This window comes from Nothobranchius furzeri, chromosome 4 (genome assembly GCF_043380555.1).
Source record: "Nothobranchius furzeri strain GRZ-AD chromosome 4, NfurGRZ-RIMD1, whole genome shotgun sequence".
In the NCBI taxonomy this organism is placed as follows: Eukaryota; Metazoa; Chordata; class Actinopteri; order Cyprinodontiformes; family Nothobranchiidae; genus Nothobranchius; species Nothobranchius furzeri.
In genome coordinates this window covers 70,549,792-70,564,761 of record NC_091744.1, presented here as the reverse complement: position 1 = coordinate 70,564,761, position 14,970 = coordinate 70,549,792, and the positions used below count along the sequence as shown (strand labels likewise).

Genomic DNA, 14,970 nt, shown 5'->3' with positions numbered 1-14,970 from the left:
GCTTCACTCCTTGGCTCAGTCTATTGATGAGGCAATTCGTGGCTGGAGCATGTCGGAGAGCGGGGAGGGGAAGGGGCTCCTGATGGATCCCGGGGCCCTTCGAGCAGCTGCAGAAAGTGCCGGCCTGCCCCGCAGTGCCAGCTCTTTGCTAATGGCCTTCAGAGATGTAACAGTTCACATTGACAGTAATAGCTCCTACACCATCTCTTCTACCACCACCACCACCACTACCTCTCTGGGAAACGCAGGAGGAGGAGGACCAGGCAGCAGGAAGACCTCTGTTAGCGGAACGGGCGTTGGAGCAGATGGCCAGTTGTTGGATGAGCCGGAGTTTCCTGCACCTCCTCCAAGCGAGGAGCTGGAAATGACTGATCTGGGATCCAGGAGGGGCTCAGCTATCCCGGCAGCAGGAGGTGCAGAAGGGGAGAGCTGCTCAGATGGACAGGGATTCACCTCCACTTCTACTTCTACCTCTACATCAATTTCCACCTCAACCCAACCTAATCAGCAGCCCGCTCAGATTTACACCCAGTACCAGCAGTACCACTACACACACCCTCAGCAGATCCCTGCTGGTCAAACTCCTGAATCCCTGCAGGCTCTGGTTGTCTCTTTGCCGAGGGACCGTTGCCAAGACCCAGTTTCTTGCCGCTCACCAACCCTGTCCACCGACACCCACCGCAAACGCCTCTATCGAATTGGCCTCAACCTCTTCAATGTGTGAGTGGGATAAAAAAAAACACATCTGAAATGGTTCTGCATCCTCTGGTTTAGTGCCCAAATCACTGATACTTGCACCTCTAAGCATCACCTCATTAGTGTTTGAGATCACTGGGAGGAGCTGTCTATTTAGCATCGTCTCAAGATGGTGTGGTGTCCGTGAAATAAGAGATCAAGTGGGGGTGGGGATGGAGAGAGGACTAAATGTTGCAGAACAGTGAAGAGGCAGACAAGGAGGTCATGAACAACGTGAGAGCCACTCAGGTTCTATAAACAGAGTCTACGGTCGACCCCCACTTCATATTGGTTAAGACAAATTAAAGTAAATTACCTCAGTGACAGCCGAAGTCCTGAGCTAACAGCTGTTCTGCATGAATGCACTCTTCTTCTCCTTGTTTGCACTCCCTGTTATGCACACACACACACGCACGCACGCACACACATTTTTATTAAATACAGAGTGAATACAGAACCTAATATCTGCTAACACATTTTTGTCCTTTCTGTTCTTGGGGAACAGGAACCCAGAGCGAGGGATCCACTTCCTGATCACACGTGGTTTTGTCCCGGACACGGCGATCGGAGTGGCGCACTTCCTCCTGCAGAGGAAGGGCTTGAGCCGACAGATGATCGGGGAGTTTTTGGGAAACAGCAAGCTGCAGTTCAACAGGGATGTCCTGGAGTGAGTGCAAATTCATGACAATTTATTCTCAAAGCCAAACACAGTCCTTGGTATGGCTTTTAAACCAAAACAACTAATAATTTCACAAATGCAATGATTAATATGAATCTATAACTGAGATTTAACTTTCGGGGAAAACTTTTTCTTCCTGTTACAGCTGTATAACCTGGGGACACCCGGGACAAGTCTCCAGTCCCTGACAGGGACACACGACTGTTCACATACTCATGCTGACCTAGGGTAAATTCAGAGTCTTAAATGAACCTAAATTAGTATGTTTTTGGTCTGTGGGAGGAAACGGAAGCACCATGGAGTAAAACCCACTCATGCATAAGGAGAACTTGCAAACTCTGTGCAGAAAGGCCTCAGCAGGGTGTAAAAATGGCAAACACACCGCCATCTGAGCCACCATGCAGCTACACTGTTTCCCTTGAGGGTTAAAATCTTAAAGATGCAGTATGTAAGGATTTAGTGAGAATTTTACAGTGAGAAAATCCCAAAAGAGTCTAATGTTTCAGTCATTTTGGAAGGAAGGTTATTTCTATCCATCCATCCATCCATCAATTTTCTGTCATGTTCTGGCTAAGTCTCCTGAATCAATCACAGGAGGAGGGTTTAAAAAGAGAAACAATATTTATTTTTCGTAAAGGAGAACTAAGGGAGCGCCGTCGACGTGAGGCGAGGGTCCGTGGTGGTCGATTTAGTGGAAGGATGGCTGGAGCTGGAGAGGGAGGTGGTCAGGTCTGAGGAGGGTTCGAGCGCGAGAGAGGTTCTCTGGAGAGGAGGTGAGTGCAGGGTGAGTGGTGGAGAGTGGGTCGGTCTGGCCGGGCAGGGAGAGCGTGGTCCAGAGATGATGTCTGTCTGGTTATTGCTGGAGAGCTGGTTGTGGAAAAGGGTACCTGGAGACAGGAAGACGGTTTAGGGACTCGAGAGGCTAAAGTGGAGCAACACAGGTTGAGTTGGCACACTATCTCAGGTTGAGTAGAGCAATCCCCAAAGTGAGTAATCATCCGGCAAGGTGGGGTTGTCTTCCTGCTCCTTATAAGCCCAGACCGGTGATTGAGAATCTGCTGCAGCTGCCCGCTCCTTGGCTCCATCCATCTGCATTTGAGCACTCACACAGGTTAGAACCATTCACCTCAGATTCTGACATTTTCAGCCACTCATCCGGAGCCGGGTTGTAGGGGAAGCTGCCTCAGTCCAGACACCCAGACTTCCCTCCCCAGCCACTTGGGCCAGCAACTCCGGGGGTATCTCAAGGCGTTCCCTGGCCAATGTGTCCTGGGTCTTCCCTTGGGTCTCTTCCCAGTTGGACATACCCAAAAAACCTCACCAGGGAGGCTTCCAGGTGGCATCCTGACCAGATGCTTGAGCCACCTCAACTGGCTCTTTCAATGTGGAGGAGCAGCTGCACTACTCTGAGCCCCTCCCAGATGACTGTGCTTTTCACCCTACATCTAAGGGAGAGGCCAGCCACACGGCAGAGAAAAATCATTTTGGCCACTTGTATCCACAATCTCGTTCTTTTGGGCACCACGCAAAGCTTGCGACCATAGGTGAGTGTAGGAACATAGATTGACTGGAAAATCAAGAGCTTTGCCTTCTGGCTCAGCTCTTTTCACCACGACAGATTGATACAACACCCGCATTACTGCAGACGTAGACCAATCCACCTATCAATCTCACGATCCATTTTTCCCTCATTTTTGGACAAGACCCAGAGACCCTTTGCCATGACTCCCAGGCTGACACCCTCCTCTGCCTCTGCTGCCTCCTCAATCGAGCCCTCAGCCACTCAACTACCATCACCTGCACCCTGTCATCAGCTCATCTCACTCACCTGCTCCCTCTGCTATATATTCACCAGCCAGCCACCAGTTCCCTGACAGATTATTGAACGCTCTTTGTTAGTAGACCTTCCAGCCTTTCACCTTGCCTGATCACAGCCTCCGGACCTCGTTTTCACGCCTGACCCCTGCCTAGGACTCAACCTGCCATCACGACCCTCGCCTGTCTTTGACCTCTTCTCTAGCCTGCTCCATTTACCTGCTTCGCCTCGTTCTGGTTTTGACCCACGCCTCCTCTCCGACTCTGTCTCCAGCCTCGCCCTCCTCGGGTAACGCCACATCTAATAATGACTTTTAAATGAGCTTTACTGTGTTTGGTGTCATCACGGGTCCTCCAAGTTCTGGTCGTGACACCCTTAAACTTCTCCACTTGAGACAGGACCTCCTCCCTGACCTGGAGAAGGCATTCTACCCTTTTCTGATTCAAGACGATGGTCTTGGATTAAGAGTAGCTGACTCATGAAATGTATTTCATGTCCAGCTGGCTATGGGGATTGTCAGTTTTCCCTTTTCAAAACAAAGGAAGGAGGGACGTAACTACTATTTACCATCAGTGAGTGTGGGGTTGTCGTGTCTCCTGCGAGCTAATACTGCAGCGCCGACAATTGTAATTTGATGACGGCTGACAAAAAGCTCCAGTGGTTGCAGTAACCAAATTTTACCACAGCATGCCATTTTTACTTCATTTCTACTTAATGCACCTTTAAGAAAGAGTTAAATGTTTTTAAAAATTTATTTTCCAAATCTGGAATTCTTTAGATGACACTGAAGATTTCCCCAAATGATATTTTGAACTGATCTACCACCTCCATTAACTGCTCCCCATCTTGTAACTCCTGTACTGCTGACTTAAAAAAAAAAAAATTTTTCACACTAACTTTGGAACAAGACCATTTAGACCATTTAAAAGTCCATTTTAGAAAGGAAAAAAGTTTAAAACTGTATTTAAACTAATGATTATACTCCTGTATTTTACAATGGTTCAGTGACGGTGAACACTTTGCTTTTAAAGCTCTCAGATTCGTTTTTACATCGTGAGCATTGTGCTCTGGAGGACCCTGCTGCACCGGAGGCTCACAAGTGATAAACAAAACTGAAAGTAATAGCTAGAAAACAAACAGAAGGCCCTCGAGAGAAGAGAAATCTGCAATAAAAAAGACTAAAGCTAAGCAAATGGATTTTTGTTAGCTTTGAAAATTGAGGATGAAACATTGGTTAAAAATTTGTTTATCTTTAAATTAGTCATCTCAAGTATGCGCACAAACCAACATCCGAACATGAATGCATTCATGCAGCAAACATGCAACTTTGCACACTCGCTTTTTGCATCCACAAAGATCCAATGCATAAAAGCTTTTTGCAGAACTTGTCAAAATAGGCCACTGCTCCGAACACACTCCAACAGCCTCATTTTCTTTCTCTGAGACACACACACACACACACACACACACACACACACACACACACACACACACACACACACACACACACACACACACACACACACACACACACACACACACACACACAAATATGCACGCTCAATCTTGTTGATGTACTTCCTTCATTGCAGCAGTCGGCTCATGGACCTTTATGTACCTTTCTCTTGTATTATTTGAATTTCATTATTTTGTCATGCTCATCACTCTTTTTCCCTTCGTCTAATCTCCAGCTGTCACCAGAGACTTTCCTCTCCATTCATATTTGCACAGTGTGTGTAAGTGTGCACATGTGCAAACTTGCTGTCTTCCAGGTCAGCAGCTCTGTCATGTAAATGGGTTTGTAAGAAAGAGATTTGTCATCAGCACTTATAAATATACTTTGTTGCACATGTGACCATTCCTACCTGCTTAAAGGCCAAGTTCTCTGAGAAAACATTTGTTTGATTGTCATATTTGAAATACAATCGGTCACTCTGAGTTATACGCGCAGGCTGAATGTGAAAACAGTCTTCTACTCTATGTCCTGCATTAGCTGCCGATACACTCTAAATGAGCATTCATGGATTCACCCGTGTTGGTTATAAAATCTGGGAAATCTTGAGAGCAGTGTGTGTTTTGGCTAACCATTAGCTTTAGCAACTCCACTACATGGCAGAACTTCGACAGGCTTGTGTTATTTGTGGAGATAAAACATCAACATTGCAGAGCGAAAGGAGGCAGTGGAAGAGCTGCGTTGCTGTTAGCCAAATTCTACTTCCTGAAACAGAAGCGCCAGAGCTTTTTGTCCACAGAGAGCAACTCATAAGGCATTCATTCATGGTAGAGACCACAGAAGATGAACTGGGAAACACATTAAGTCCAGCTTGATTTACCTATCCTCTTATTTTCTTTTCATCTCTTCGTAGCTGCGTTGTGGACGAAATGGATTTCTCAGGCATGGAACTCGATGAAGCTCTGAGGAAGTTCCAGGCGCACGTTCGTGTTCAAGGAGAAGCCCAGAAAGTGGAGAGACTCATCGAGGCTTTTAGGTGAGACACGCTCACCACAACTAGCAAGAAAAAAAACTAAATAAAAGGACTTTGCGTCGTAGCTCAACACAATGAGTTCTTTACATAACAGGCTTTCAGGAATTCTTTGAACTTTATAAAACGACTAGACTTTTTTGCTTGCAGCTTTACATGCAAAACAGGAAAACATTGACATAATTCACGTATTTAGCAACATTCCTCGGAGCCCTCAGCGTGCAGACTTGTCCAGAAAGGCAAACTAACAGTGTAATAACATACAAGCACTGCATTAGTTTTGCTGTCTCACCTCTGTAAGCTCTGATGACACCAAAGCTCTGTATCATTAGCAAATTACACTGATTGCTTGCAACCTTTAACTAAACTCTGCAGTGTTTCTGATTGTAAGCCACGATCCCAACAGAGAGCTCCACTGCAGACAATCAGTTTGGTTTCCATTAGGACCAAAATAGATGCGTTACTACTCTCTCCCCTGGATCACCCCTCATTTCCAGATCCTCTGGTTTTGCTGGTAGTCGTGATTTGTGAGTCAGTTTACTATTTCAGTTTAGTCAAGGTTATGTGCAAGTAGATGAAGCCTGAGTTAATTTTCTGCACATTTTCTCAGTCCTTTGCAGTATGAGCGTATCTGCTTATGATGCATAAAAATATCAGAGGACCTTAAAGAGCAAGTCACCCCCAAATCAACTTTTTTTTGCTTATAAACTAAATAAACGAGTGTCTAATCGTGCTGCAGACACGTGTAGTCAATAATGTGGCACTTCAGTGCATTTTAGTTAAAATTTAAATATTCTGCCTAAAACTGTCAGTGTTGTGCCGTTGTCAGGTAAAAACTCTGCACTGTAATTGAATTTAAATCTGCCACCGCTATTGGCTAAGAGGTATGCTATGATGTAAACTGGTACATTATGATGTCACAATGCTGTCGTGAGCCTGTGTGTGTGTGTGTATTTGTTAGCGGCTCCGCATTCTCGGTCTGCCTGGCAACAGCATTTGTTGCATTTTTCAAACATGAAGTGGGAGTGGAGTTAGTCTCTGATAGGGGGTGACTTGCTCTTTAAAGAGACCTGCACCAGTTGGTCCACTCTTTTGTGAAATTGTTTTTATTTGAAAATCGTCTAAGGCAAAGACAAACGGACATGACCTGCACAGGAGTGATGTCCGCCGGCTTTAACTGTCCTTGAAATGTTCCAGTGATATCCTAAACTTTGTCCCGAGGTCTAAAAAAGTAATAAAAATCCCATTTTTGTTTTCTCCTCCACAGTAATAGCTTGTGCTGCAGCGTAAGTTTAATACCCCTCTGCAGATGTGCTGCTATTTCCCTCAGGAATATGTCTCCAGCATGACATGATTTGAGTCACCGTTCGTTTGAGCTCAATGACTAAGACGTCCTTTTCCCACAACAGGGGCATGATCAGAAACGTGCTGCCATGTAGTTTCAGTCAGGCTGAGAATGCCATCATGGTGTGCCACTTTGTAAAAAAGCAATAATTCAATTACGTCCTGCTGCAAACTCTTTGGGATTTGAATCGTTTCACATGTCTGTAAGCTGCTCAAATCTGATTGGTTGTTGAGTTTCTCATGATTCTCCAAACTGAGATCACTTTAACTGATGCCTACTAATTTAGTAGTGCGAACATGAGTTCTTAAACCACCGAATAGTTCCCGAGCACAGCCACTGCTGCAGCTCACGGCTTCCCATGGGAATGGGGGGAATGCAGGGATATAATTTCACCAGTGTGTGATGATGACTAATGAGACTTTATGTTATATTTGCATCGTTTAGTACCATTCCAGCTCCACAATATTCGTTTTGTGTTGGTTGTGTAATAAGCAGTGTCCTTTGTAGATCCCATTTAACTTGATTAAAAAACAAAAGTTATCTTTCTTTTGGGTTTTGGAAAACAGCAGGCACAATAAAGCATCAATGCTGAATTTTTATGTGCTTCATTGGCTTAAAATCAAAATTAGGAGCACCAATATTTCACTTATTTAAATGGATTGGTTAAAGAAAGCATCCAATTAGTTTGAGATTATTTCCACGTTGGAAACGGCTTCTCTGTTGTTTTGATGATTGGGAGTCATCTTTTCATTCTGTGTTTGGGTGAAGATGCACCGATTTATAGAACCATCTCTAAATGTCATCCCTACATGCCTGCGCACTCGAGCGCTCGTTAACACCTCTTCATTTCACAGTCTGCATTATGCATGACAAGCTCAAACCCATCTGATCCAAACAAATTTGTTTATTTTGGTTTGATCTATGACCAAAGAATATGCCTCTTGTTAAGCCTATTATCACGTTCTCTGGCAGAGGTTGATTTGCAGCTTTGTGCTGCTTCGTGACAACATTTTTTTTTGCTTAGTTAAATTTAGTCTTTTAACTACATCCTTTGAGCTGTGTGGGAACTTTTGAAACACTGTGGCATGAACGTGTCCATAGCATAATTTTCTGAGTGCTAAATCCTTTGTTATTGCCTGTGCAGCTCTGTTTTTGCCTCCCACCTATTGCTGCAACCTTGCTTTAGCTTATTACGTCGTAAGTTTCCTTTTGCTGGATCCTTTTCTGTGGTGTCTGACTTTTTTAAGCAATTTCAAGCAGAGCTAAGTAGCATTCGCATTACTTAATGGAACACATCAGGCCCAAAATGTATTGATTGTTTTGTTATTATTGTTTTTATGGCATTTAAAGTTTAGAATTTCTTTGAATTTTGTATTAATTTAGTTTCTTTGTATTTTTGACCATTGTTTTCTCTTCATTCTACTTGTTTCCACTCCTTTTACACCTGCCCCCAATCTAAATACCGAAAAACACAAATAACATGGTTCATCCTAGCCCTGTTATATGAGCTTCACATCACTCTCAGTTTTGCATTATGCTGTTTTTACCATAATTCTATATGAGCATAAACAACAGCTGCTCTCTTTAGTGTAGCTCTGTGCACTTCCTGCAGGACTATCATAAATAAAATGGGCACAAAAGGCAGGGAACACATTATGCCAGTGTTGGCAGCACTTCACTGGTTGCCTGTGAAGTTTAAAGTTCAGTATAAAATTCTTACTCTTGCTTACGTGGAACTGCACCTGTTTACTTGTCAGCATTAATACAACGACACGCCCTTTCATGCACACTTCGCGCAGCCGAGCGTGGCATGTTGGGGGTTCCTCGTGCCAGGCATAGATCACGAGGAGATCGTGCATTTGCTGTTTTGGCAGTTACGCTCTGGAATGAACCACCTTCGAATCTTAGACAGGCGCCATCATTGCAGGTTTTTAAGTCAAACTTGAAGACACGCTATTATGCTCAAGCCCTTTCAGCATTGGGATCTGCAACGTTGCACTAGAATTCTTTCTTTTGAGGTTTTTTGTTATTCTGTTTGACTATTTTTGTTGTCTTTTTGTTGTTTTTCTATTGGCTGCAGTTTTTTTTTGCCAAATGTTGTTTATCAAATGTTTGTGTTTGTGTTCAGCACCTTGGGCTTCTGCTGCGGTAGTGGAAGGTGCTTCATAAATTAAATGAAATTAAATGAATCTTTCTGCAGAATTAAATGTGTAACTTGAAATAAAAGATGGCAGTAACGTTTATAAACTAAACTTTATTATAAATAAAGTTAACATGAACCCTTATTATATGTTTGAGATAGGAGTTGGTCAGAGAGGGCAGTAATCCAATTTATGACCCCACTTAGAGCTGTTAGCTCCTAAAAACTGTCATAATTGAACCAATGTAAAGTAGATCCATCATTTTCCATTTGAACTTTTTTATTTTATGCTTGAGTAAAATAGTTAATTTTATTTAATTATAAATAATGTCACCTACTTATGATTTAATCTTACCCATTAGTGGGTCTGTCATGCCGCCCTGATTTGTTTAATTTGCGACAGACAATCAACTTTCATTATGTGAAAAAATATTCACCCTTTCATAAACCCTTCTCAGCATCCTTGTTTCAAGTGGCTTGTCAGGATCTGCTCCTTCTTCCTCTGACGTGTTGTCCTGTCTCCCCTCGTTACCTTACCCACCTGTTACCCTCATTATCCTCATGCATTTAAACCCTCAGTTTGGGCTGGACTTTGTCAGATCCTTGCCTTCTTCCTGTATCTTCCCACCTAACATTATTCATATTAAACAATTCTTTGACCTGCATTTGGGTCCTATACGGCAAGCACTTCTACATCATGACAATATATATTTTTTTGCTTTAAGTAGCTTTTCCTCGTTTAAATGTATAAATCTTAGTTCTGTGGAAATCGGTCATGATTGCGAGTAAAGACCTGGGTGTTTTGTTGTCACTTTTATTAATCATGCTTTTTATTCAAACTCAAATATTCCACAGCTGCCACCTCCAGAATTGAAAATACATGTGTGAATAAGGTCCTTCCAGCGTTCATGCTCCTTATTTTTTAGCCTCATCATCAGATCCTACTGTGATGCAGGCTGCACAGAAATGATGCGGGCTTTTTCTGGCACAAAAGAGAAATTTTATAGAACAATCAATTTCTTTTTTGACCAAATCTTTTCATAATTTGGATGAATTGTGTTTAAAACTTTTCACCATTCCTTTAGAGAAAGTTTAACTCCTCCAGGAAGAGAAAGAAAGGATCTTTGATACTGACCTGATGGACAATCAGGACACCCACAGCGGTTATCAGTTAATCGCACCACACTCGTTCGTTGGCTCTGAGCCTCTGGGTGTAAATCATAAAATAATCAGTGACCTGCAGCCACAACTGGAGTTTGGAGTGCAGGTCAGAAACGAGCTGGATATTTATCAGGAAAGCCAGACATCCGATTCCACATCTGTTACGTAACGGCTGTTATGTCATCCGTTTGCATTACGTTGTGCTCTTGTAGGGAATGGTTCTTTTTTATATAAAAAATGGTTTTTTGTGCCAGCTGGCATACAACTTTTCTATGCAGATATTAAGCTAAGAGGTTAGGGGCCGGAGTTTAAATAAACCTGTTACATAAGAAGGGAATCTGTGCTTGAAAATATGTGAATGGAACAAAAAAATGAGTCGTTGCACATCCTTGTACTTACCACTTCATTTACTCTCTCAGTGCGTGCACACGTATGCTCTTACACGCGTATGCACATGTCCATTTGCATTCTACACACTCCAGCAGAATTGCTGCAGAATTACATCAACCTGGAAAATCAGGAGATTTGTTTGTGCTTCTATATCTCTCTGTGTGTGTGTGTGTTACATCTGCAGGGCCATTCGAGCCAGGCAAGAGCTCCTTCAGGTACAAGCAGTTTTGAACCAGGCTGGTTGATTGATATCCAATAAGTTCTCTTTTCCTTAGATCTTCTATAGGATGTGGGAAATTGTTTAGTGGTTACGGGAGTCTCAGATGCAGCCTCTTGGTTGCACATGATTTGACAAGTACACAGTTCTTTAAAGCAGAGCATCTTTCTCCATGTCTGCATCCTGTCTGGCTGCAAAGATAAAAGCCTCCCACTTCTGAAATGGCCCACTGTGTAAGCTATTTTGACAGCGTGGAGAGGGAGCTCTAGGGGGGAAAGGAGAGGTGGAAGTGAGAGTTTGTGGAGCCCAGGGGCAGCAGTGGAGCAAAGAAAGGCCAAATGCTGCCTCGCTGGCTCCAAAGTGGCATTACCTTACCGAGGGCAGAACTGTTTTGGACTGCCAAGCTCGTCCTCTGTTCTGTCACTCATCGTACAGTTGCTGTTCCTCGTGTCTGAGCAGAAATTTAATTCGGTTCTGCTTCAAATATGCAGACAGAGGCTAGAAAAGTGTGTGTTAAATCATGGCATCATTTTTAAAAACAGTAATGATGATGCTTCCTTCTTCTCATTCCGTTCAGTCATCATGACACTTGCTTATGAATTTTTTGATTTTCTGTATGGCAAAGATCCTAACCACCAATGGGGCAAAGAGGAAGGAGATGATTCAGAGGGAGAGCGTACCCCTCCGCCCTTCATTGGAGGAGCTGCTGTGGAGATAGCTAAATACTTGATGACTGCACATGACCACTGACCTCGCACAAGCTGCTAACACAGAACCAGAGCAAAGATAAAAAATAACAGACCCCATCCAGCCAAGCCGTGAACTATTCAGCCTTCTGCCTGGAGGAAGGAGCTCAGATAGTTCAAAGTGACAATAAATTCATCCAAAAAGCAAATGATTTTTTGTATGATAAAGATGCACAAATCTAACATTAAAGCATCTATTCACTACATTTTATGGTTATGTAACCACTTAAAAAATATTCGGCTGTAATTAGATTCAACCTTGAGGATTTTGTTGCACCGATTATTCAAATTTCAGCCGTGCCTGTTTATCAATTTGAACTTTTCCTTTTAAAACACATAAAAGAAGCATGACTGTTTTCTAAAATGTCTAAATTCATTTGCTCTTGATGTTGCACTTCACAGTCAGAGGTACTGCATGTGCAATCCTGATGTGGTGCAGCAGTTTCACAACCCAGACACCATCTTCATCCTGGCCTTCGCTGTGGTCCTCCTCAACACCGACATGTACTCCCCCAACATCAAACCTCAGCGCAAAATGGGCCTCGACGACTTCATACGCAATCTGAGAGGTTAGTGTGGGCATCTAAATGAACATTTCACAGAGATGCTGTGGTTTACAGGATCTACTATGAATCTTCCACGTGAAAGGAGCCGCTGTGATGAGCAGCAGATGGGTTCCAACATTTATGACAAGTGACTTTTACATGCAGAGGGTTTGGGATTGGATAAATATAGAAATGACACACACACACACACACACACACACACACACACACACACACACACACACACACACACACACACACACACACACACACACACACACACACACACACACACACACACACACACACACACACACACACACACACACACACACACACACACACACACACACACACACACACACCTCAAATGTTCCACTGCAAATATTGAAGAAATTCATTGGATTGAAATGCCAGAAAGAATGATGGGGGAGATGAAAACGAGAGCAGAGGGCAGGCTAAGGCAAAGTTTTACAACAAGCTGCCTCATATCAACTTCACTATCGGTCTTCTGAGTGACAGCCTCTTGAATTGAAGTAAATTACTCAAAGAGGCTGCAGTTGCCTGCTTCCCTCTTCTATCACCAGAAAAACACCAGGAAGAGATTCCTGATATCCTTGACTCAAAGCTCTTCTCAGCGAACACATTCGGTTCTGTTAAGTCAGGCTCATTCAAATTTTTGCTTTAACGACAAGAAGGTTCAGCTTTTGTGGAAATATTTTATCGCCTGCTGTAAACTTTGTGTTTGAAAGAGTTCACAATGTATGAAATAATTACTGGTCAAGTAACAATGAATATTGTAACGTTTGTAATATTCGTAATATTTTTGATCACTTTTTACAATTGTCAAATAAGTATTATAGAGTAATGGCCCAGAAACGATTAAAACACAGACGTGAATCTTAACTAAAGAAATAAACTAATCAGGCTGAAATCTTTTTAAAATGCGTATGAGTTTCAAATTCACATAAATAATATTAGAATTGAGATTTCAACAATTTGTTAATGCAGGTTTAGTTAGCTTTTGTCATAAATCAGCACAATAAATAATCACATTTGTGAAAATGAACACATTTAAGGTCTAGAATTTCTTGAATTCTCAACACAACAATCAGAACAAATCACAACAAAACAGAACAGAGCAAAGCAAAGCAAAGCAAAGCAAAACCACACACTCTTGAGGAGATGCAGATCATCATAATTAATGGGCTGCATTGGTGGCGCAGTGGTTAGCACTGTTGCCTCGCAGCACGAAGGTTGCAGGTCCGAAACTCGGCTGCGGCCTTTCTGCGTGGAGTTGCGTGTTCTCCCCATGCATGCGTGGGTTTCCTCCGGGTACTCCGGTTTCCCCCACAGATCACAACATGCCCTATAGGTTATAAATTGTTAGTCGCTTTGGATAAAAGCGTCTGCTAAATAAATAAAGATAAACATAATAAACATAAATTCAAGTGAAATATGTTGCATAGTCAGTTGGCAAAATATGTAATGACGACAGAATTTTACCCATTTTTGTAGTTAGTACTGCTGGTAATCTGTGGCAGCCATCTTTAATCATGTTCACTTGGAAAAGTAATCAGATGTAGATAAATATCTTGAGATTCCTTTCTGCGAGTTTCATTAAGATTTGTCCAGCGGTTATTCAGATAATTTGGTAACAGATCAATGAACCCTTGTGCACACGCAGGCAAAAACATTATTGCTCACCTGTCATCTTTCTGCAGCAGGTGATAATAATCTTGATGATTAATGGACTTTTATCAGCAGGTAAAGGTAGAGGACTAAAAGGTGTCAAGGATCCGTGTGAGGAGCAAACGCAGGACTTCCCTGAGTTACATGCAGACGCAGAGAAAACAACACTGCAGCTAAAGCAGGAAAATTAAGTCAATCCTTGAATCCAAAAGGCAGCAGACAAGCACCAAAGATGAAACAATGATAACAATTGGCTGTGAGCCAGGGAATTCAGGCAGGTTATATACTTAGAGGATTAAAGACAAAGGAAAATGGGTGAGTGGCAATCAGCAAACAGCAGCCAGGTGTGTCAGTAAAATGTACACAAGACAAAAGTAAAATAAGAGGGATGTTTGTCATGAGACCTACTTAATATATGTATAAATATCAAATGTTATAATAATAATAATATTAATATAATAAATAACAGAACATGGCAGAAATTAAATAAACAAAATGAATGAATCCAGGTTTAAATGCACCAAAACAAAGCAAAAAAAAAAAACAAACAAACAACAACAACACATACCAATAAATACAACAAATCATAACAAAACAAAACCAAATCAAAGCACAACACAACACACTAGAATGCACAACAGCATACAACAAAACACAACTAATCACAACAACACACAACAAAACACAGCAAAAAGTAAGAAATAACAAGACTGCACACGGACCAGATAAGAATTGGCCAATATTACATCATTTTCACTCTAAAGATTGATGAATAGTTCCAAATGAAGCAACAACATTTTCTGTTTTATCTCTATTTTCACCTCAATATGTTCACTTGTTTTCTCCTCTAAGACCACTGGTCCACATTTCCTGTTTGTTGATGACATTTTCAGCTGACATTTCTCAGATATGGACTTTTTATCCTGAGGAGGTTCTTAGGGACCAGACCAAAAGTTTTATTGAAGAAAAAATACACTTTTTTTTTTACTTTTTACTATTGAGTTCTTTTACTGATGCTAAT

General features: G+C 42.2%; 1 protein-coding gene across 2 annotated transcripts in view; it reads left to right on the top strand.

The window, feature by feature from the left end:
• iqsec3b (IQ motif and Sec7 domain ArfGEF 3b) overlaps positions 1-14,970 on the top strand; it is a 42,037-nt gene that overhangs the window by 19,338 nt on the left and 7,729 nt on the right. For both annotated transcript variants that reach the window (XM_015964571.3, XM_015964572.3), the window contains exons 5-8: positions 2-720; positions 1,241-1,402; positions 5,597-5,719; positions 12,115-12,281. In XM_015964571.3, the coding sequence (XP_015820057.1) occupies positions 2-720; positions 1,241-1,402; positions 5,597-5,719; positions 12,115-12,281 (1,171 nt within the window). The remainder of the gene's footprint in view (position 1; positions 721-1,240; positions 1,403-5,596; positions 5,720-12,114; positions 12,282-14,970) is intronic.